General features: G+C 37.0%; 1 protein-coding gene across 1 annotated transcript in view; it reads right to left on the reverse strand.

Annotated features, from left to right (window-relative positions):
* si (sucrase-isomaltase) overlaps window positions 1-25605 on the reverse strand; it is a 96407-nt gene that overhangs the window by 22390 nt on the left and 48412 nt on the right. The window contains exons 23-39 of the mRNA XM_030153157.1: window positions 24750-24935; window positions 22100-22249; window positions 20126-20338; window positions 19860-20014; window positions 17586-17754; window positions 14556-14652; window positions 12220-12332; window positions 11773-11898; window positions 9841-9969; window positions 7324-7440; window positions 7145-7207; window positions 6940-7053; window positions 6772-6862; window positions 6503-6641; window positions 5110-5243; window positions 4897-4931; window positions 2426-2542 (exon numbers count right to left, since the gene is read on the reverse strand). Of these exons, the coding sequence (XP_030009017.1) occupies window positions 2426-2542; window positions 4897-4931; window positions 5110-5243; window positions 6503-6641; window positions 6772-6862; window positions 6940-7053; window positions 7145-7207; window positions 7324-7440; window positions 9841-9969; window positions 11773-11898; window positions 12220-12332; window positions 14556-14652; window positions 17586-17754; window positions 19860-20014; window positions 20126-20338; window positions 22100-22249; window positions 24750-24935 (2148 nt within the window). The remainder of the gene's footprint in view (window positions 1-2425; window positions 2543-4896; window positions 4932-5109; window positions 5244-6502; window positions 6642-6771; window positions 6863-6939; window positions 7054-7144; window positions 7208-7323; window positions 7441-9840; window positions 9970-11772; window positions 11899-12219; window positions 12333-14555; window positions 14653-17585; window positions 17755-19859; window positions 20015-20125; window positions 20339-22099; window positions 22250-24749; window positions 24936-25605) is intronic.

A 25605-nucleotide genomic window follows, 5' to 3' on the forward strand; every position in this document is an offset into this window, starting at 1 on the left:
TGATGATTGGGGATTTTATATGGCTGACTGGAACAAAAATACACTTTTTACAGTAGACTACATACATTACTGACCTTCATATGCTCTTTAAAAACATTGCTTAGGGTTTTCTATTGCCAGCTTTCTGCATATCCTCCTCTTTCAACAATATTATCGTCCCTCTTCTTTTTTTTTTTTTTTGTCTGATTTGTTCGCGTGAGTGTCAAAATCAGCAAACGGTTTACTCATCCTTGTCACAACCCACACATGCTCATCACTACCCCGTGTCACCGCATTTCACTTGTTAAATTTCCATCTTGTTTCATTCCCCGCTGATTTTATCCCTGTTTTTCTCTTTCTGTTTTTAATCGCCTATGAACTCTTTTTTCGCTCACTTTACCTTTATCTGTACTTGCTTGTCTGTATTTTTTTCCAATCTTTTTCTTTTATTTCCTATACATGCCTATAATATGCTTCCGCAAAGTTTATCTCCATCCTTCTCTGCTTTTCTGCTTCTCTTTATCTCTTCTTCTCAAACTGTCATTTTATACTGCCATCACCTGTGGTGTGTGTGTGTGTGCCTTTTCTGTCAATTTTCTCCATGTTTAAACACCCATTTTCAAGCCATTATTAAATGATTGGAATCATGGGGTGTATGTGTGCGTGGAGTGGAGGTTAGGTGGTGTGCAATGGTGCTCAGATCACCTTGAGAATTCAATTATATCCCCCTCCATGCTGTTAAAAAGCACACACCCACACCGACACACACACATACAACAGTGTCCTGTCTAGTATTGCAGACTCCAGTGCAGAGAAATTTCGCCCGGTGGGATCGATCTCCGGACGGGCGTTATTGGATTTCTCAGATGTGTTCCAACGCTCTTAAAGGTCACCGCTAGAATGAATGCCACCGACACTACACCACCAAACAGGTCTATCTTTGTGTCTGCGTGTGTTTGTGTGAGTGTATGTGTATGTCAGACACAGATTACGAGAAGGGATAGTAGGGAGGGCAACTTTTTTTTTTTTTGCAAACATAAGGAAATAATGGCAATCACATAATGTATAGAGTCAGACTATCAGAGCAGACGACCATCAGAAATTGATGTTACTGAAAGTAGAACTGAGCTGAATGTTGGCTGAGTTGAATTCTAAATAAGCACTGCAAAAATTAAAATCTTACAAAGTGAATTTTTCTCATTTCTAGTCAAAATATCTCATCACACTTAAAATAAGACATAATCACCTAAAAAGTAACTTTTCAATGAGATATAAGAATGTATTTTTAGACAACAGATCTTGAAAATCTTATATTAAGAAATCTTACCAAGATACTTATCTCCGCCAGGAGGTATTGTGATCATTTTGCTTTGTGTGTTTGTTTGTTTGTTAGCAAGATAACTCAAAAAGTTATGGACGGATTTGGATGAAAATTTCAGGAAATGTTGATACTGGCACAAGGAACAAATGATTAAATTTTGGTGGTGATCGGAGGAGGGGGGACAACTGATCTGCCTTGGTGGAGGTCTGCGCTCTCTGAGTGCTTTTGTAGTTTTCACTTGTTCCATTGGTAGATTTTTTTTGCTTAATTCAAGATTTTTTTCCCCTTAATTCAAGCAAAAAAAAAAAATCTGCCAACGGAACGAGTGAAAATTGTTGTGGTAAGATTTCTTGAAATAAGATTTTCAAGATCTAAGCTCAAACCATGCTAAATTATAAATTGTCATTAGAGTTTGTTAATTGTATAATAGGAGTACCTCCAGGGGAAGGTTTAGGTAAAAAGGAGGTCAGATTGTTACAAATTCTTTTATTAGTGGCTAGGAAAATGATAACCAAGTCATGGCTCCAAGTCCTACTCCCTACACTTGAGCAATGGCAGGAGGGTTTGAAGAATATATACTTAATGGAGAAAATCACATCTTAACTTCATTTGAAATTTGATCAGTTTAGTGATATTTGGGCCCCGGCAATCAACCATTTCGGTTGGACAAAATAACATTTTATATTGGTGAAAGATTGTGAAGCTGCGGCATTAAATTATAAGTCTCTCTGTCTGTTTATTTAATTTATTTATTTGGGGGGGGGGGTAAATTGAAATTGAAGGATTTCCACTGTCTTCTATTGTACTGGCTGCCGAGTTGCCATTTGTTTACACAGCACTTGTGTTCCGATGTGTTAATATGATACACATTTATCTAAATAAAATATGTGTTAAAAAAAAAAAAAAAAGATTTTCAAGATCTATTGTCTAAAAATAAGTTCTTATATCTCACTTACAAGTTACTCTTTAGGTCATTATGTCTTATTTTAAGTGTGATGAGATATTTTGAGTAGAAATTAGAAAAATACACTTGGTAAAGTTTTGATTTTTGCAGTGAGCATAGTATTAGCAAAAATTAGGTGTGAGCGCTTCTTTTTGTAGTTTTGCAGGTGTGAATTTACTCACTGGGGAACCCTTGCCGTTGTGGTTGCGTGAGTATGGATAGAAGGCTCCCAGCTGCATCCAGCGAAGACACATTTCATACTCAGCCTCATTAAAGAACCCACAGATATCAGCTCCAGTCTGAAAGAATGAGAGAGAAAAAAAAAAACATGTCCATGTGTGAAGACACTAGGAACAAACTAGGGTGTAGGTGAAACTAAGAAATGTAGGATCTACTCCACCTCTGCAAATGTGAAGCTGCAGGAGCTCAAGTCTGAATCTGAGAATACACACTTTCCCTCTCTAGCTCTCTCCTCTCAGTCCAAAACCAAAGACTAAATATGCACAACCAGTCAAAAGTTTGGACACACCTTCTCATTTAAATGACATGAGATGGACCACAGATGGAAACTAGTGCTCACCATCACTGGGAACTCCCTCAAGACTGTTGGAAAACATTTCAGGTGACTACCTCATGAAGCTCATCGAGAGAATGTCAAGAATGTCCAAAGCAGTAATAAAAGCAAAGAGTGGCTATTTTGAAGAATCTAAAATATAAAACATGTTTTGAGTTGTGTCACACGTTTTTAACTACATAATTCCGTATGTATTCATTCATAGTTTTGATGCCTTCAGTGAGAATCTACAATGTAAATAGTCACAAAAATAAAGAAAAAAACAGGTGATTCCAAACTTTTGACTGGTAGTGTAAGTATCAACGAATCTGATGCCATTTCAACCTTCATACCTATGTGTAAACACTTGGAATTAGCCAAAAACCTGTTTCAGATTGTGTATTTCCACAGTCTAAAAAAGCAGGGAATAAGTAAATGCAGATATCCCATGTCCCTTCAAACCACTTGGATTACAATATTTTGAAAGGTCATTATGGATTTTTTACCTAGTGACACTAAAAACTATCAAGCACTGCTGCTTTAACACGACACTGTCAGAGTGATTGATCATCTTTGCACATCTAATCCACAAACTGTATGTATATAATGATGGACAATGCAAAACAGTTTCCTTCCGCTATGAAAGACTAAAGCCAGAATCACACATATGGATGCTTCTGTGAAACTGGGTTCATTTTAGTATGAGCCTGCTTTTTAGAGCCAGTAATAAAAGAGAAATTTAGACATATTTCCCCCCAGGATGTACCTAATGACGACCTCAGATAATTGCAAAAAAATTATACTCTTGCTCTGAGTCATCCCAAAATTAATAAAATACTGGGGCCAAAAATAGGACCAAAATTGGGACAGGAAAAGCTACCTAGGTGTCAGGTCATTTGATCTGGAAAACATGGTTTGAAATGGTCGTATATAGCGCTGTAAATAAAGGTACTGTGTTAAATTTGACGATCCTAGTGGTTTTTCTAATCCAGACATGCAGGTTTTTCATGAATCAGCAGTCTCATTCCAGGTTTTGTGTGTAACCCATCGTGTCCACTGGTGTTACATGCGGAACCTGCTCATTTAAATGCATATAAATCACCGGTGATTTTGCAACAGCGGTAATTTTTGTGAAACACTCTGCCTTGCATAATTAGTTCGACTCCCAAAATGTGCCTGTGAGAGAATAAAAAGATATTTGTAAAAATAGTAGTGGATAATTTTTGTATAAAAATAATATAGAAATGTGTTTTATCTGACAAATAGTATTCTCTTTTATCTCAGTAAATATTTATTTTTAAAACGGACCCAAAGTGCTTCTAAACTTGCTTCATAACATTACTCTACATCTGATTTGAATTTTTAGCCCCCATGTCCTGTTTTTAGATAAGATATGCCTTTATTAGTCCCACAAGGGGAAATTCCAGTTTCATAGAAGCCTCCACATATACACATCAGTAATCACCTTTGACCAGGTGTAATGACTACATACTGAGTCCCAGTTACACTTTATGTATCAAGAACAAATCCCATTGCCACAGTCATTTCATGAGAAGAGGTGATAACTGATTAATGACTCCACCACAAACGACCACTTTGAAACCTACCTAAAGTGACATTAGAAATAAATCATTTTCAGAAAAAAAGTTTATTACATGTCTTTAACATTATCTTATTATGATCTATTCTGCAACAAAACCACCAGGAGAAGAGCAATATATTTTGGCTTCACTTTTTGGCAGCTGTCACTGCACGCAACCTTCTACACAGTCTGCACATTATCTACACGCTCACACAATTATTTTTCATACCAAGATTAATTAACAATTATACGACGCAAAGAAGAGATGAGATAAAGTGCTAAAAGACAAAAAAAAAAATAAGATGTTTGAGTGTAGAGAGAGAGAGACTAGAACCAGGCCGGTTGGCGAAGGAGATTGTAATGATATACTTCAGAATGTATCACAAGCTGTCCTCTGATCAAAGGGTCTAGCAAAACAAAATAACATCACTCAGGCTGCTGTAATCTACTTAGAAAGGACAAGGTCGCATCAATGAGATTATGTGTTGTCAAAACTAAGATCAGCTGATGATACTTACATAAGGGATGCCAAACAGACTGAACTCCATCATGCCTGTAAAAGGAATAAAAATGATCAGTTATGCTGCTTTTGTACAGACTATAGGTATATGTGACCACTACCATTACCCTCTTTTCATAACTGTGCAAAAAAAAAAAAAAAATCATCAGATTACACAGTGCAGATCTAAGATACTTAGTACCCAAACAGCACATTTTCAGTACACAAGTACCTATAATGGATTTGTATAGCTGGTCCCAGCTGGAAAAGTTGTCTCCCAGCCAATGTCCAGCCCATTTTCCACTGGATGGGTATGTGGACCTGGTGACCACGATGCCTCTGTGACCCGTCACATCCAGCACGGCACTGCGCAAAGGACAGAGGCTCAGGGATCGGTCTGTCTAGTCCATCTCTCTGCTTCATTATGCCATTTCAAATGGACAGGCTAGTTGTTATTAAAATTTAAAATCCATAAAATACTAATGCAATCATACAGTTTTGTAATGAAACATAAAACATCCTGGCTCGAAGCCTATGTTGCACCAACATCTCAGGACCTTTCTGTAACTAGCTCTGTAACCTGGACTTTCAAGAAGAAAAAAAAAAAAAAACAACTAGTACCAATTTCATACTGGTGATTAATATACTAAAGATTTGATATACTGTTTAAAACATATCCTTATTATGTTTAAGGGATGTATCATATTTACACATACTGTACAGGTTTAATAATCAAATAAAACTTGGTTATATAAGGGTGCTTCTATGAAACTGGTCCCAAAGAACAGGGCATGGGGGCTAAAAATTCAAACCAGATGTAGAGTAATGTTATGAAGCAAGTTTGGAAGCACTTTGGGTCTATTTTAAAAATAAATATTTACTGAGATAAAGAGAAACTGTTTGTCAGATAAAACACATTTTTATATTATTTATATATAAAAATCTGCATGTAACACGGTAAAAAGGACATGAAAATTACGTGCTACTATTTTTTCAAATATCTTTTTATTCTCTCTCAGGTATAATTTCGGAATCGAACTAATTATGCAATTCAGAGTGTTTCACAAAAATGACAGCTGTTGCAAAATCACTCGCAATTATTTGGGTTTAAATGGGCAAGTTCTGCATGTAACACTGGTGGACATGATGAATTACATATAAAACCTGGAATGAGACTGAGGATTCATGAAAAACCCACATGTCTGGATTAGAAAAACCACTCGGATCATTTAATTTAACACAATGTCTTTATCTATAGCGGTATATAAGACCATTTCAAGCCATGTTTTCAAGATCAAATGCACTGACACCTAGGTAACTTTTCATGTCCCTGTTTTGCTCCTATTTTTGGCCCCAATATTTTATTAAAAATTCATTAATTTTGGGATGGATCAGAGTAAGAGTCTACTTTTTTTTTGCATTTATCTGAGGTTGTCAATAGGTACATCCTGGAGTGATATATGTCTGAATTTCTCTTTTATTATTGGGTCTAAAAAACTGACAAAGTGCCGGATACCAAAATGAACCCAGTTTCATAGAAGCACCCATAAAGAAATGACAACACAAATACTTCTGTAAAACACACACACAGTATGCACGTAACGCATTCAATCTCTGTCACTTACTCGTAGGTGGGTTTGGTGTGTGACCATCCGTAGAGGTTGTGCACGTCATAATGTCTGACTCGTTTTCCACTGCTGAGTATCTGTTCACTGTTCATGCACAGGGTCTTGTGGTTTAAGCCAAGAGATTGAGAATCCAGGGCTTTTGGAAAAACACACAAATTCATTTTCTCGTAATCCTTTTAAGGCATACTCCTACTGCTGATATTTAATTATGATTATTAAGTGAACAAATTGGAACACAAGAAGAACAAGAAGTGTCTGTGTCTTACGTGGCATATACGGAGGATTCTCTAGGAGAGGGTTACCGAGACATTTCCCTCCGACTGTGCCATGGACAAAACTGGCCGGCTCATTCATGTCCTACAGATGAAATTGAGTGAGAGTGAAATTTTGCAGAATAAGAGTGACAATGGTATTTTCTGTCTCAGGTCACTTACAATCCAGATGCCGTCAAACTTCATTAAATTATAGAAGTCCTTAATTTCTTGATGCCACCACTGTGCCGTTTGAGTGCGGAAGAAGTCAGGGAACGCAGTGTAGGCCCTGTACAGCTAGAAATGGGATGGTCATACCGTTTTAATTGACATATAGATGCAGTTTCATCCTGTCTGTTGGCACTTTGAAATCCTAGGCATACTGTACCTCTACTTGGGTATCCCAATCCAGATCTTCATTTACTGTGACATTGGGATAATCTGGCCAAACCTACAGATGAGATGACAAATGTTGATGTTATATATTGTGCTTAAAACATAATTTAGCCTCTCTTTTTTTTTCTCCTTATCAATACATGTTAGTGTGTTTTTCCATTTTCTTCTGACCTTTCCCCACACAATTTCATCACTAATCTCTTTGGGCCATTTGATGAAGACATCTGCAGCTTGACCTCTGTCGAATGCAGGGTAAGGACGCGTCTCATTGCCTGAAATGGCTGGATCCTGGAATTAGATGCACACAACGTGAAAGATTTAGTCAGTATTGGCTTATCAATCAATGTTCAGCCCTCACAAAGGTCTTTAGTTATTTATAATACAACGATGTAACATATTTACGTGGTGTACTATACTGAGATGATACTGAAGATGAGAAATTGTTGTTAGTTTGTTGTCAACTGGCAGAGAAGTATATATAGTTTTAACCCATAAAGACTAATCCTCTTAATACATGTAAATATTTGGTGTAAAATGCGGTTTATTGTCTTTTCATGGTCATCAGATATGACCCATTTGGATATTCAGAGACTCCAAAATAAATGTGGAAACAGCATCATCTTCTACAACACAGGTGTCAAACATGCGGCCCGGGGGCCAAATCCAGCCCGCCAAAGGGTCAATTCCAGCCCGCGGGATGAATTTGTGAAAATTTGCAAAAATTACACTTAAGATATTAATAATAAATGGTGTCAGAATCATTTTAATTCAGGTTCCACATACGGACATATACAGTCCAATTAGATTTTAAGTGGGTCAGACCAGTAAAATATTATCATAATAACCTAGAAATAATGACAACCCCAAATTTTCTCTTTGTTTTTTCGGTGTAAAACAGTAAAATTACATGAAAATGTTTACATTACCAAAATATACGTTAACAAAAAATGTGAATGACCAGAGCAAATATGAACAAACGGAAATGTCTTAAGAAAAGTAAATGCAATTTTACCAATATTCTGCCTGTTACTAAATCTTTTGTTCGATTGTAATGCACATGTGTAAATGATAAACTGATAAACCGAGGCAGAATATTGTTAAAATTGCACTTGTTTTTCTTGAGACGATTCAAGTTGTTCATGTTATTCAGATTTTTAAGGAAACTTTGTAGACGTGAACCTGATCATTATATAATTTTACTTTTTCACTGTTATTATTTGACTGGTCCGGCCCACTTGAGATCAAATCGGGCTGAATGTGGCCCCTGAACTAAAATGAGTTTGACACCCCTGTTCTACAACATTGAGCCCGTTTACATGCACACCAATACTCTGATCATTGGAGTTATCAGATTTTTCAAGTGATCATGAAAACAGGATAATTTGATAGGCTTTATCCGATAATGGCAGCAATCTGATTATGAAAAAATCGGATTAACACATCTAGATTTCTCCCTAGTACTCCGATGTCTTCACACATGTATACAGGTTAAACTGATTTCTTTCTTTTCTTTTTTTTTACATCTGTACATGAGTAAAAAAAAAAAAAAAAAAAAAAAAAAAATCTGTATTAACAGAAGTTACACAGCAACAATGTGAGCCTAAGGAAAAAAGTAAACAAACAATGAAATGAAATGAAGGATAGCAGCAACATGTGACCTATTTTGTAGTCTAATGCTGACACCGTAGGTATTGCCATGGTCAACAAAACAAGACCAGATGTTTTGATAATGACAGAAAGTGTACGTCTTACATCATAACATATGTACTCCGAAAGAAATCAAACAGTGGACTGAAATATCTATACCAGGGTTTTTCGAATGTTGCATTTCTGAAGTGCATGTAAACGTGTCGCATCTGATTACGGCAGTTGTCAGATTACTCCCAGTTATCGGATTTTTGTGGTCATGTAAATGGGCTCACTGATTCACCAGTAAAACCCATGGATTTGATCACTGACGGTGGATGGACACACTTAGTTTATGTTCAGTTAATGATATATTTTACTAAAAAAGTCACGTTTTCTTCATTTTTGTCTGTTTTTGATGTAATAACCCTCAACTTTAATGTGAGCTTTAATGAACATCTACATGATCAGTACATTAACTATAGGAAAATACCTGATTTATACTTAAAAATGCAAAATCCAGAGCATAATATTAGAATAAATGGTGATAAATTAGTTAAGAAAGGTTAAAAATTGTCACAACTGTCACAAAAGTAGCACTGGGTCTTTATGGGTTAATATGAAATGTAAATTCTCCTAATTAGAACAGAAGAGTATTCTCAAGAGGGTAAACATGTTGACCTCAGCAAAGCCATATGAAATAGAGAGGAGGCGTTGTTGTGAAAATTATGAAAATAACATTACCATAAAAATGACATAATGACACAGACATGAAATAACAAGACCAAAATGTTGGTAAATATATTTATACTTTAAGATGTAAAAAAAAAAAAAAAAAAAAAAAAAGAAAAAAAATGTAAAAAGATTTAATTGAAGTAGAATAAATAAAAAAGACAAAAAATAGACTTGAAGAGACAGTGTTTTGACAGTGGATGAATAGGTGAAAATGTCAATCATGATGCATTTTTGTAAGTTTTGATCCCTTGGAGACACTGAATTTCTCTTTTGGGTCACAAGCTGAAAAAGTTTGGTAACCACTGCTTCATGACACTGTTTCATTACCAGTATGAAGATGAATCTCATTCCTTCTCCCCTCATCTTGTCAACCAAACTGGGTAATCCACTAAAATCTGGGTCTAGAACGAAGTCCAGCTGACGCTCCATGTAGTCGATATCTGCGTACTGCACATCCTGAAATGGAGGTCAGTTAGATGTTTAGTTTATCTGGGGGTGAAAATACACCTGGTGGGTTGAAATGCAGAATCAAGGATGGTGAAGAATGAAACTAATACACAGAATTAAAACAACATATCATATTTACCGTGTATTATATTCATTTCAGAAACACAAGCTTTAAAGAAATGAATGTGAGAATACATTTCAGGATGCACCTAATAATACACATATTTGATTAAAACTGAACAGAAATGCTTCTAAATAAATAAACACTGAAAACTTGGAGGTTTAACTTTGAGGTACTTCTTCAGGTTTTAATCTGTAAGACTAGTTGATGCACACTGTTTGTAAATAGCTGCATTTTCAGCTTCTTTCATTCCAGTTAATGATGCAGGATCTTTTTCGGCTGGCGTCAGCTGCTTTACAGGGTCAGGCTTCATGAAAACAATTCTAGGGATCACTTGATTATCGATGGCAATCCTTTAGTTCTGTTATGCATGATGAAGTGGGAGGCTTTTTTTTTCATTAAAGGAGAGAGGATTTCATACTTTAACAAAACATCCTCAGAGATTTAGATGACTCTTTTTTGGTTCAGTAAATGTGTAATTGTAATGTGAACCCCTGATGTCACTGTCAGACAGAGTTATCGATTATAGTGCTAAATGGAAAAGACCAAAGGCTGTGAAACCTACGGTAGAATGGATTTCAAATAATATTAGAGGTCAGTTTTGATGATATTAAAGTGAACATACTCTACGTATCCAATTTAGCCTAATTTAACTTTATTTAGTTAGTGTCCACATAGAATAAATCACGTAATGAAATGTGGATTCAGATCCATCTATTCAACTGAGTGAATGTCACTGTACTGTACATACAGTACACAAGGAGAAAAATATTGGATTGCATTAGTTTGAATGAGAGCAATCAAGTGATTTCTTGTGCTGAGACACTAATTTGATGAAGTCTGTATCTGTGCAACTGGTCCAGAATAATAAAAATGAAGACAAACAAACTGGGTTTAAATATGTGCAGTTTTTGTGTGTTCAGACTCAGCATTGTATTAGTTCTCCTGTATTATTTCTTCTTCTTCTTCGTCTTCTTCGTCTTTTTCTTCATCTTCTTCTTCTTCACATCATAACACTACTATTACTTCTACTACTACTACTACTACTACTAATATAATCCTGTATTATTTAACATCATATTTTTGAAGATCTTTCATATTGACAAAGCTATCTTCAACACTGTATAAAAGCACAACACTACTTTTCCATCTGCAATTTGTCATCAGTTGAGACGGTGTCAAATTAAACTGGAATGTGTGTTCGTGTTGCAGTGTACTTATTTATGTTACATATAAAATATTTTGTTTACACAAACTGTATATACAGGAGTTGTGGAAAAAATTATTTAGACCATCAAAAGTCATCAAAAACAATGGTTATGCAATCAAGTACTAACTCCTGTGTTTATCATGTGACTAAAACAGACAGAAAAGAAAACATGGGATGTCTAAAAGCACTGTTTTTGTCAGTACAATGCCATAGATATTGATGTAAGAACTGAAGTCATTTTGGTTATTTTCAAAAAAATTATGGAAAATGGCAAGATATCAGCTTTTAAATGAAACTCTTATGAGCTATTTATGTTGTAATCATTATATTTGTCCAAACAAATGTACCTTTAGTTGTACCAGGCATTAAAATGAACAAGAAACTGAAGAAAACAAGGGTGGACTAATAATTTTTTCTGTGTCTGTCTGTCTGTTTTCTTTCAGTGCATCTGAGCATGACGACTCTTTATTTGGTAACTTACATAGGGTATTCCTGCTGCCCTCATATCGTTGTATAGGTTTTCTATTTCTGTGTCATTGGCGTAACCATAACGACAAAGCTGGAACCCGAGGGACCAATAGGCAGGTAGGACAGGTCGTCCAATCAACTGTTAAGAAGAAAAGCAAACAAGGAAGTCAGAGCAGTTCAGCACAGAAAAAAGTTGTTTTGCAGTGAAATGGGACAGCATCCATAAAGTGTTTGTTTGATTTTTTTTTTTTTTTCTCTTCGTGTATGTGTGTGTGTGTGTGTGTTTAGATTGGCTAAATGAGAGAGAGCAATGAAGCAAGGAACTCCCAGCTGCTGCAGTCCATCAACAGCGGCTCAGGGCCAGACACAAAACACACACAAACACAAAAGCATAGATATACACACACATTAGTGCACACAGTTACACACAAAAACAAACCAGAGGACCAAGAAGACTTACTGCAGTGTACTCCTGCACCACCATCTCAGGCGTCGGTCCCAAGACCATGTAGAAATCCAGGATGCCTCCCAGGGTTCGGTAGGTTAAAGCTGGGGTAGGTTGGAAGGTCACATCTAGACACAAAGCAAATTAGTCATTTATGTTACTTAAAGATTTATTTGGAGTGTTACATAGAGTATGTGTGTATGAGTGGCTCATGAATGCAAGAAGATGTGAGAGCTGAAGTTGTACTAGAACATGATGCCCTTTAGGAAACACTAGAACAGCATGGCCTTTGAAAAAAGGAACTTTTATTATCGCACAGTATGTATTTTTTTGCGGCTAAGTACTGTATGTCTCAATCATTCCGCTTTTCCCTTTTACAATGAAAGCTGATATACACTGTATGATCACAGCCACTGACAGCATTTCACCAAGAAGTAACTCAGTGCGATGGCTTACAGTTGTGTTTAATTCAGATTTCACTGGAAACATTTACTGAACTGGAACATTCTGTGTATTTAAATTATCACGCAATGAATTATATTTGTTGAAAAATGGCTGGGTTACTTAAAAAAAGAAAAAAGGATATTATGTATATGACACTGTTACTCATAAAGTTGGAATGATTTTGTTTTCAGACACATTCCTCTTTTTATTCCTATTTATACTCATCAGTAATCACATTTAACCAGGTGTAATGACTACATACTCATTCCCAGTTACACGTTATCTATGAAGAATAAATCACATTGTAACATTCATTTCATTTCCAAGAGGTAAAAGTATTTTATTGGAACAATTCTGCTGTTTCTTTGGTTGCATGCTCAGAGGTTACTGAATGTAGAAATTTGTGTTCTGCATGCAAACAGACACATACAATAGGTAGGGCTGGGTGATAAAATGATAATGATATATATCGCGAAATAACTTTTCCGCAATAGAAATATGAGACATGCTCAATACCATTTCAATAGAATTCATTCATCCATGTTTTGGTAGACGTAAGAACAGCCAATCATAATTAAGTAAGTAAGTCATTTGTAAATAAGAATCTGTTCTTAATTGCTTGCCTGGGTAAATAAAGGTTAAAAAAAATAAACAAATAAAAAAAGTAGCGCCGCACCAAACCAATCACTCTAGAGCCATGTCAAGTTAGGCTGATGCCCACAGCAGAGACATAAGAGCCGCCGCAGCACACATGCTAATGTTTGGGCTGCACCGGGAGGTAATGAGAAAATGTGACAGAGAACTCAGGCGACCAGGTTACTGAAAAGTAGATTGTGCCAGAGAAGCCTGGAGTCAGACGGTCAAAGCGTGTTAAGTTTCATTTTCAGTTTACACCAGTTATGGCAGTTATGGAACGCACCCCAACATACAGTATATACCCCCGGTACTGTCTGGTGAAGATGGTCTGTTTTGTTTGTGTTCTCTTTTAAAACTTGAAAGCTTTTTCCTGCTGGTCAGACTTTAAGTTTAGTTTTAAATATATGGGCCCGTTTTATTTATCTGAAACAGTTGTATAATGTTCTTCAGCACATCTGTCATGTTCAACCTCTGACAGAAAATAAATCATATTTAAATCAAAAATAACCTTCTGATGTCTTCACAACTAACTTATGAGTTACGAAAAATTTAAGCTTGACAAAAATAGTAATTTGATGTATATCGTGATACATATCCATATTGTCTGACAAAAAAAACAAAACAAAACAAAACATTGTGATATGATTTTTTTCCATATCGCCCAGCCCTAACAGTAGGTGTAAATTAAAGAATAAACCACAGCTTATGTTGTACTTTTCCTTCAAAAGTAGAAGATACACATGGCCAAAAAAAGGCCCCACATACCATATTTAGCTGGACCATCTTTTCCTTTGTTTCTTTTTCCTTTATTTATATCCACAGGGCCATGCAATGTCACAATAAATGTCATAACATTTCTTTCCATCCATTATTATAGCAGTACGTTTTTGCCAAGCTCTTGCATTGATGATGCATTGCATTGATGCATTGATGGGACTGTCAGACCACTGTGTAACATCTTCTCCATCACATCTCAAATATTCTCAGTGTGGTTCAAGTCTGGACTGGACTGGTGGCCAATCCATGAGTGGAAATGATGTCTCATGTTCCCTTTCACAATAAGTCACATTGTCCTATTTTCATACTCTATAGCAAACTGGCTAAGAAATGAGAAGCTTCTTAGTGCATTAGTTAGGATTAAATATCTTATAACAGCACCAATTATCCAATGGAAGGCTCTCATCTACTTGTTTAGATCAATTCAGGTACAAAATATGACCTGTCGTGAATCCATAAATGGTCACTGACTGTGCTCAATGTGTTTGTCTTACCCATGGCGTTGCTGTTCAGCAGTAGCACACCGTGTGCATCGGCTGTATTCTCAAGGCCCATATAGAAAGGATGCACTCCGTAGCAGTTCTTCTTGTACTGTAGCAAAGTGACAAAACATGAGAATCAAATGAAATTACAAGGCAGGTGAACAGTAGTTAAGTGGTATGTTTTATGATTTGTACCAACGTTGGTTCTTTTGTCACAGTTCCTTGCCTTCGTACATGAGGGGACATTTGTCATTGAAAACAGCTTTGTCACTGTGCTTGGACCTATTATTGACATTCTTTTTTTATGTAAGATATAGAAATTTTATTGACGTGAATAGTGTTCAAATAGCAGATAGTAGCAGGTAATTCATTATATTTCAGTAAATGTCTATTGAAAGTACACATTTGCCTTCTGAATACCGCATACAGTCGATGTTTCCACTTATCATTCAGCTGAAATAATACATTTTTCAGGAGCTAAGTTTCAGAGTGGATTATGAGCACTCCTCCTGTAACTACTGAGAGTTCCCCACTGTTGTCTGAAGTATTTAGATGAGGATGGAATGAGACAGACGAGTGAAGAGGAGCAGATAGAAAGGTGGCGTGGGACAGGAAACCTGCCACTTGTAGATGTCATGGTCCTGCAATGAAAACTCAGGGGGACGTCACCCTTCATCAGCCTCCTGTACTTCTGGTACATTCAGCACAAGTTGTGAAGCTGCAGTATAATAGCTCTAAGGACTGGAACTGTCTCCGTGTGAGTTTATTTGTATGTTTGCTTTTCTTGGTGTGCATATGAACATGTATCTCTGGTTTTATTATATTATGGTGTGTGACGTCTGAAACAAGGAGAGTTGAACATTTGAGGATGCACAAAATAATAGAAAAACAAGTGGTACCAGGCACAACAAACCCCGCCCCTTGCACATATGGTAGCTTATTTTGGCATCGATCCAGCAGATGTCGTCATGTATTTGTGTGTGCTGATGTCAGTACAACAATTGCCTCTATACATGTACCAAGTTGGAAGTAAATTGAAACAAAGCTGATGTTTTTGTAGACATTTGAAATTTTGTCCATTATAAGCAAATGGGGACAAAAATATTTTAAAAATTCCTAAAAAAAATGCAAACTTTGACCTACTTTTCTGAAAATGTAACCACATCTTTTCTGTGTCTCTGGTAATCTATAAACCCGAATTTGGTATTAATTTAACCAATAGTTTTGCTGCTACGCACGTGAAATTTTGCCAATTTTAAGTAAATGGGGAAAAAAAAAAGTAAAGTAAAAAAAAAACTGAAACTTTGAGGTACTTATCCCGAAATGTAATCAAATCTACTCTGGGTCACTGACAATCTGTAAACCAAATTTGGTAAAATGGGGGGTAAAAAGGGGATCACTTGTTTCTATAAAGTGGTTTGAGGCAATTAAATCTTCCATCAGGAGGTGGAAGTACAGGCTTTCATATACATTGTTCTAATCAACTGAGTAGAAGTACAACATTTAATTTCTGATTTGTTTTTGTTTCATTAGATTTTTTTCTGTCTAAATTATCTTATGGATGAAGCTGATAAATAATTTGATCTCATCAGTTCAAGCTGCTAGTTGCTAACACCAGACGTGTTTTTAAGGAAATATCAAAAAAAGACGTTATCAGTTTTCTGATCAGTCAAATTTTTTCTACATAACATTTTCTGTAAATAAATAAATAAACAAACAAACATTAGGTCTTTATGAAGGAAGCATACATTTCCTTGTGAATCTGAAATGTGTAATTTTACCATTTCCTTTTTTTTTTTTTTTAAATGTAGCTCTTCAACATGCACATAAAATATGTTGAAAATGTACATATTGACAATATTCATGCTCATATGTAGACACAGACATACAACTCCTCATTAAGGCAAATTTACGTGATGAAATGTCCTGAATAAGACAGAATTGTGATTCATTACTTATGTACAAAATTTTAGTATCATGTTCCTTTTAGTATCCTATTTTTAACCCAGTTACGCAGACTATATCTTTATTTTTTATTGCCACAGTTGTAACACTGTAGCCCTTAGGACTGTTTCAATGGAATGAATGAATAAATAAATAAATAAATACCAAAGAAACTATCATCATGATGGTTGAATGAGAAAGGGTACACTGACTTGCATATGTATTGCTCTTTTTGTGTGTGTGTGTGTGTGTGTCGTTTATGTACAAAAAAACCCCAAAAACAAACAAATACAGAGTTTATTTACTTAATTGGTTTAAGTTTGAGATGCCAGTTCCAATAGCTCTGATTTCATTTGGATAAAATGAATCAAAAACTGTTTGAACAGCAGGTCCACATTTAATGTAAAGTTATCTCATGTTCTATATCGATATATCACCGACTGTAAATACAGACCTCCTGTCATCTTGTCTTTTCTTCTAATTTCCATTTGGTTTTCCTTTTCTTATCTTTTTTTTTCTCCATCTCTAATTCCCTCGCTCTCCGAGGGGCCCCTATAACATTTGTCTGAACCCTGTGGAGCTGTCTTGACAGCTCAGCAATTAGGCCAGATAATGCTGATGCAGGTGGAAATCTCATCCTCTCTGGCCTTGACACGGGTAGAGAAAACATGATGACACTCAATAACCGGCGTTCATATCAACTGTACAACATCAAAGTGACACAGACATGAATGTGAGAAAGACAAGTTTACACACTGTGCAGGAAGGTTATTTACATGTCACCTCTGCAGTCTCTAGAGAGCTCCATGTTAAAGACACTCAGTGCAGGAGGCCGTGTTAAATATATCATAATAAGGACAAAAATAGAATGGGTGGAACATGCCAATGCTTCTAAGAGGAGGAAAAATAGCCGTGCTGCTTCACATAACAATTTAATTAAATGTTAAGTTTTGTCCACTGAAATCATTACCTGTCATGAATCCCTTCAGATAATAATCAGCTCAGTTCAAAATGAAAATGAACACCTAAATGTAAGACTAAAAGTAGGCGACTGTATTCATGTGTGAAGCTGACAGTGTGGTTAAGTATAATACTTACACCAGGAGGCTGGTCCTTGGAGAACATACCCCAGGTGTGATAGTTAAGGTCATGTTTGTAAGTGGGATGCTCTGTCTCTCCAAAGCCATAGACAAACTCTGATGACAGTCGAGTAGACACTTGGATGAACATGTCTGAGAAGGTAAAACCTGGCACTGCGGAGTCCCAACTGAGAAAAGTGACAGAGGATTAAATCAATGAAGGAAAGAAGGAATTATTGTCAAATGGAGTTATTCCAAATATGTGTGACACAAATAAGCATAATAACCCACAGAAACTGCAGGAATCCCTTCAACATAGTTCATAAATTTTAATTAGTAAAATTTCAAGTGACACTTTCAAAAAACATGTGAGGCTTAACTCCAGAATAATGCCACCGTTGCTTAAAGATATGCTTTGAATAGACTTTCTGACACTTAACTGCTTCATGTGACAACATCATGACTGCTGAACAAGAGGAAACTACTTTAAGCACTTACACACGGGGCAACTTTTCTGAGCGTATCTGATTGGGTACCCCGGTGCCAGAGGAGATGACTCAGCATTGTTACTTTAATCTCAAACGGTAGAAAAACGGTTCTATCTAAAAATAGTTGAAGACAGTGTTTTACTCCTGGTTTCACTTTATTTCTTGTTAAAAGAAGCATCTATGTTGCCCCAAATTACCTATGAATCATCACCCTTAGGGACGACAAATTAAGACTGAGCATGGACTGCATTTTTCTACCATAGTTAATAATTAACACAAAATATTTCACCACATTAAAGGAAATGTTTATAACTTTGGGCTGCTCCCTTTAAGGATCGCCACAGCAAATTATCTGCTTCCATCTGACCCCATCCACTGCATCTTCTACCTGTATGTCCTCCTTCACCACATCCATAAACCTCCTCATTGCTCTTCCTCTTCACCTCCATCTTTATCATCCTTCTGCCAGTACATTCACTTTCCCAAAATGTCCAACCTGAGCTGTCCTTCTGATGTGCTTGTTCCTAATCCGGTCCATCCGTATCACTCCCAAAGAACATCTCTACATCTTAACCCATAAACACCCAGTGCTACTTTTGGGGTAGGTCCCAAAGGATTTTTTTAAAAACCTGTCTTAAGTGATTTATAACCATTTATTGTAATATTATCCTCTGTATTTTATGCTTTTTCAGTGAAAATCATGTATTTTCTCTAGTGCTGTCAAACGATTAAAATTATTAATCGTATTAATCACAGGGTTGCTGTGGATTAATTTCAATTAATCACGATTAAATGTCACTAATTTTTTATTAATCTATATTAATCGTGTTTCATTTTGCATGAGCAAACAGACTCCAGAAAGAGCGGAATATATACGCACTTAATGCATTTGTTGCAAGCTGGGCGACGCGTTAGCCAAAGTGCTAGCAGAATCCCTGACTAAAATTTACTAAGCTTTACGTTAATGTGGTATTTTAAGCTGGAAGTACTTTGGTGAAAACAAAACTCCTTCCTGCAGAGTGTGTGTAATACTTTATGTTGGTCAACTGTTCCGTCTTGTTTTGTTTTTTTTACTCATATTTCCATCCAGAGGGTCAACATGCTGTTTAGCATCTTTATGGTTTGCTTCTGCTGCCTGTCACTACTGGATCAACTGCCCATTTGCACATGTGCAACTGTAACTACTTGGACAAAGTGCCTGAAATGCGTTAGCAGAGATGGTCAGAGTCATTCTGCATTGCAGATGGGTTAATTGCGCTAAAAATTTTAATCAAATTAATCATGATGATGGTTTAGCCTAATTTGCATTCATGCGTTAATTTTGACAGCCCTAATGTCCCATATTGAATTCCATGATCATGTAGATTTTCATTAAAACCTCAGATTAACGTGGACGGTTATCATATCAGAAACAGAGAAACCTGAAAAATTGTGACTTTTACAGCAAAGATATTTGTAACTGAATGTAAAAATAAGTGTCTCCATCCACTGTCATTGATCCAACTCCATGGGTTTTACTGGTGACTCAATGGTGTAGCTGATGACGGAGCCTCTGAACATCTAAATGGGTCATGTCTGATGACCATGAAAAGACGACGAACTGCATTTTACACCAATTATTCATATGCATTGATAGGATTAGTGGATCAACAGGTATTAAACATTTTACATCAGTAGATGGCTTTGGTCACCAGTGGTCCTTATGGGTTAAAATGTTTAGATCCTGCGAATGAAAATTCCAATATGGCCTAAATAAAAATGTAATATAAAGTTCAGGAAGTAGACTTTAACACTGCCAAACTCACATTGTTGTTCCTGTGCTTTTTCTTATGACCTTGATGCCAAATGGTTTGATGGTGTAATCGACCCTATAAAGCCTCTTGTTCTCATCAATCTCAGGTGAAGATGGGACGTTCAGTGGCACTGGAACCTCATAACGCTCTGAGGAAGGATCCCAGATCTGAATGGAAAGGGGACATTAGCAGATGTACAATGAACACAAGAAAAAAAAAAGACCAAGTAAGAAGAGAATGGAAAACTATGACACAGTGTGATGCAGGTAAACACACACCTTGAACTGCAGCATGTCACTGCTGTGGTAACGGACTTCAACGCGGAGAAAGTCTATGTCTGGTGACCCTTCAAGGCTGTATGCACTGCTCCTGTATTTTTTGTTTCGAATGATACCAAGCACCATGCCTGCGTTGGTTGTCTCATGTGTTGTAACTGTGTATCCGTAGTCCTTAGGGTAGTAGCACCATGGAACTTTCTCAATGCTGCTTGGCTAAATTAGGGACATAAGGAAAGATTTTTAGCATGTGCAGGTATGTGTCTCCTGTCAGAGATTAAAAAACACAGTGATACTTGAATGCATCTCCATGTATTGTATCAAACTACAACGTTCTATCAAATAACCAGCAGTATGTTAAAACCATGACATATAGTGCAGTGGCGGCAGTTTGTCTTTCAGAGAGAGGAAGCTCATTGTCGGCTTACATTAAAAAAAAAAAAAAAAAAAAAAAAAAAGTCAAGTTATTTAAGCATAAATTCAGCCCTCCATTCCTTTTTAAGAAAATGGTCAGTGACCTTATCGTATCAAGTAAACAAGAAAACGTTGAAATTATGTTAAATTGAAACAAGGAAGTACAATGAGTGTGTTTTATTTAAAGTGCAAGAAATGAACAAGTAATTTCGTAGTGGTTTCTCTCTCGATTTCACAAGCAGAATGCACAATGGTATTGAACTGAATTCTGTCAGTGAAGGAGTAGATCTCAAACTAGCTGTCAATCAAATGGGATTCAGCCTTTCGACTGATCCTCCAATCAGCACGTGGAAGCCCTGCGTCCAGCCCAGCCGAGCTCCGCCCACAGCTCCATTCACCCCCAGAGATGCCGAGTGTCTGGGGGCGGGACAACATCGTGGCATTTATCCAATTACTGTTCAGTTTTGAGACAATGAAAAAAACTGTTCCACTCAGTCCCATAGAAGTGCATGGACGCTGAGCGTCTACGGGCAAATGCACTGAGCAGAGATCGCATGAGAAAACAGCGCAACGGGAATGCATGGGAAGTGAACAACATCGAGTCCGTTGATTTGTGATAAAACTGATTCTGAACGAACTCGTCTGAGATGAATGTGTTCTAACACATTTGTAGTCAATGAAATGTCAACACAGCCGTACATATTTGACCTTTAATTTTCGTAATTTTAGGGGAAGCCGAGCTTCCCTTGCAGTCTATGAGAAATCGCCACTGATGTAGTGCATATGTAAGTTTATTAACTGGCCTCTATGCAGTTTGATTATGATGTGCTCATCACAATGCATCTTTGAACCAAGAAAAATCTGTAGCCACTTTTACACAGAGATCCCGGAAAATAGATGGTGATGCCTCCGTTTTGCCACCATTGAATGATTTCCACAGCAAAGCCAAAGGAGTAACAGAGGTGAGACAGGCTGGACTTTTACACAGCAGACCTGCGTTCCGGAATCAAAGGGACGGTGACGCAGCGCAGTGTATAGTGTACATATGGAGGCATCGGCATGGATTCTGTGGCAGCCGCACCCGGGTGCTGCATCTACATGCCACGGGTCCCGTGGCTTTGTGCCATGGGTGAAAATGGCACGTAGCCGCAGCACCCGTGACGTCTCTGCCATGAAGCGGCACCCAGGGTGGCTGCCGTAGAATCCATGCCAGTGTCTCCATATGCCCCCACTGCCTCTCAGGCGCGAGGGTCACCGTCATTAAAACGTCACACCTTGGTTGCGGAATGAAAGGTGTTCCTTTTACACAGTGTTCCAGAATAATGGTTTCACCTTTATCACGGCTCTGTTTCTACCTCCAGAGGCGTTACAAAGCCATGATAAAGGTGGGACCAAAGGATCCCACCATTTCATTTACATAGACATCGTTCCGGAATAAAGGTGAAATATTCCCACAACAGAAGTGCTGTGTAAAAGGGGCTTCTGACTAACGTCATTGTCATCATCAGAATTTTAGAATAACACATAAATGTCCATGTCAACATCCTACGTGTCATCTCTCACCTTCCAGATGCAGCCCCTGGCCTTGCATTTAGCCTCATCAGCATGCTCCTCTGGATGGCAGTCAAAGCGCTGGGTCTCCTCTGGTGCCAACTCCCATTCCACAACGTAGGTTTCCCCCAGTGTCAAAGAGAGATTACGCAGGAACAGAACCTGTAGGTTATGACGTGTAGGTGAGAAGAGGGAGAACATAATGTCAAATGCAAGTCTGGGAACATTAATCCCAAACTGTCTCAGGAAGTAGCATCCCTTTTATACAAGTAAGCAAGACATGCACCCATGTGCTCTACATTTCATGTGCCATCAATTAAGACACAGCAGTTAATTTCCCTCGCTGTTTTAACAACCACAACTGAGATTTATGAGTCATTCTCAAAACCGATCTTGGGGAGCCCCATTTACTCTAGTCACTACAGTTAGTATCTGATAAATCCTCAGCTGGAAAGTTGTCGTCCAGGGATCTTCATTGTACTTTTACTCTGTGATGTAAAATTCACTATGGGGTCCGATCAAGCCAAAGTGAACATCAACATGAAAAAGTAAATTTGCACACATCATTTATCAAGTAGACTCATTTTTTAGCTAAAGATCTCCATTTTATGGAACTGTTATCCTTTTTCAAATACCACTTACACAGTACAAGAAGTTCTGAACCTTCTGCTGGGCTGCATTAAATTAACAAAAAGACGTGCAAAAGTCTGTCTATTACTTTAAGAAATTAAAATTGTGAATGAAGTTTGTGATTTCATACACTGGTCACATTTACAGAAACTATCTGTGAACTGTTACCCAGAAATTACACTTTATTTGTAATTTACCTATATCAGTATGGAGCACCACAAGTTGTAAATAACACTGTGTTAGTATTAAATACATTAAATAAATCTTTGTGATTATATCTGACTTTTAAAAAATAAGTCAACATTTTGGGTGATGCATACAATGGTAAAGAGTCGTCCATGCGTTACTATGACAACCTGTCCGCATGTTACCACATTCTCCTGTCAATAAATCAGAGACTTTTTAATATTTTACTCCAAAATTTATTTTCAGCATAGTTGAACATAATATCTAAAAGGTTTTGTCCTACTTGATATCAATTTCTGTCGAGAGCGTGTTTTGAATGTTTGTGTAAAGCTTAAAAAATTGATGTCCGTTTCAAGTCCACATGTTACCGAGCAGTAATTTGACATTTTTCACATAAAAATGTTATCTCCCCAAATTTTGTTATACATAATCTTAACCTTTGTATGGTGTTCAGATTTTTGTTATTCAGCCAGTGTTCATGGGTGTAGTGGACCCGCTGCATTTGTGGGTTTTTAATTCGACATAATCAAACAATTTTATGTTAAAATACTCAACAGATGTTTACTTCATCCCAATTACAAGCAACGTAAAAAGTATATATGTTTAATATTTGCCTTTTGCCTTTGCTAGATCACATTTATGAATTAAAGTGCTACTCGTTTATGGTTAGGTTTTTTTAATAAAATGTAATATAATCAAGATATGAGAGGAAAAAATTCATTAAAAAAATAATTACTCATCAATTTTCTTTTAATAAAAAAATGAAAACGGGTCCCACAGACCCAAACACCATACAACGGTTAAAGTGCTTATAAATACCTACTCAGATATGTACAATACATCCATAAAAGTTACTCTGCTCACGTAACAGATTGTCGAACGCGAAATGTGTCCACGTGTTACCACTGATCAGACGCACTGAAGGAAAGGCCCACACAAAATGAAGAAGGTGCGAAATGTAGAATGGAATAAAGGCGAGGGCACAGGAAGTGGATTAATATGGGAAGGGTATAACCACAACATGAGTTATTGTAAAGTAGGGTTTTCTTTCTACTGTATATAAAACTAGTGATGTTTGGTGGCTGTGTGCTATATTCAAGGCCCAGTCGGCATATGAAGACTGATGGAGACGACAAGCCACAGTTTAGGTTTAACAGCACATTTACCCTTCACCCTCAGGAAATGATTACCACTGAGAATCATTTGATGAATGCATGCTTGTGTGTGTGACCAGAGAGACCTTGAGGATCAACACGAGTGCAATTGCATTCCTACACACATGAACATGTGAACATATACACAAGCACACTCACAAAATCTCAATAGGATTTCGTGACTGTGCCACTTGACACTTTATACACCGCTGCCTTTTGCTCATAACCCTGGGCACTTACTGCTAGATCATCGCTCTTTCTTGCTTTTTTTCTTTGTTGTGGACACTCAGACCAGACTATTCTCAACCAAATGTAAATTGTTACCATTTCTTACAGTTAGAAGCTAACCTTGAAAAGGACAGTAATGGTTTTATTCCTGATGTTATTGAAATAAATGACCTACACATACAAGGGTAGTTGCTATAGAAGTCACCCAACCTGCAGCTGTTCTGTAAAGTACAATATAGTTTTCCTAAAGTGGAAATATGATTCTTTCATTTTTACATCCATCAGTTACATGCAGTAAAACCATGTAATGATAAAGTTTTTATGGGACAACCTTTCACATTAATCAGGACTGTTTGAATCGCAATTTTATGTTTTTAGAGCAGCTGTAAGAACTGATGCGAAACTATTAGAATTACCTCTCTGTGTACATACATTTGTAAAAGGCCATAAATATATGCATTTACCTCTTTGGCATCATCATATTGTATGTTGGTGACTGGCAAGATGGTGTTAACGTTTCCATGTGTCTGAACGTGCGTCACCGAAACAGACAGTGGAGGATGAGGAACTCCTAGGATGGTAATGTCTTCAAATGTAAGGTTGTTTGGGTCACTGTAGCCAGCATGGATCACTTGCATTTTCAGGATGCCCTAAAATGAGATGACACGCATCATATTATCCAGTCAATTTGAAGCTAAAGCATGTAAGCAAAACACTCCAAACTCGAAAAAAGCTGTGATGCTGTGAAACGTAAAATCCAAAATAGAATGTAATGATTAGCAATTCGTATAAACCCATATTTAACTACATACAAAAATGATCAAATGTTTGAATTGAGAAAATGTACTGTTAAGAAAAAAATAATGTAAATTGGACTTTGATGGCAGCGACACACCTCCAAATAGTTATAATGTGGGCCATGTTTACCACTGTGTTGGATCCCATCTTCTTTTAACAAACATCCATTAATATCTGGGAACTAGTTATTGTAGTTTTAGGAGAGGAATATTGTCCCATTCTTGTCTGATATCTGGATTCTAGTTGCTCAACACAGTGTTTGTTGTACTTTTTGTTTTATGATGCACTACATGTTTTCCATTGGTAAAAGCTCTGGAATACAGACAGGCCCGTTCAGTACCTGGACACTTGTACAACCATACAGTTTCAATAGATGCAGTGTGGGACTTAGCATTGTCTTGCTGAAAAATGAAGGACATTCCTTGAGAAAGATGTTGTCTAGAAAGGAGCTTATGTTCCTCTAATACCCGTGTATGCCTCTCAGCATCAACGGTGCCTACTGAGATGTGTAAGCTATCCATT

The sequence above is a fragment of the Sphaeramia orbicularis genome, chromosome 13 (assembly GCF_902148855.1).
Source record: "Sphaeramia orbicularis chromosome 13, fSphaOr1.1, whole genome shotgun sequence".
NCBI classification, from domain to species: Eukaryota; Metazoa; Chordata; class Actinopteri; order Kurtiformes; family Apogonidae; genus Sphaeramia; species Sphaeramia orbicularis.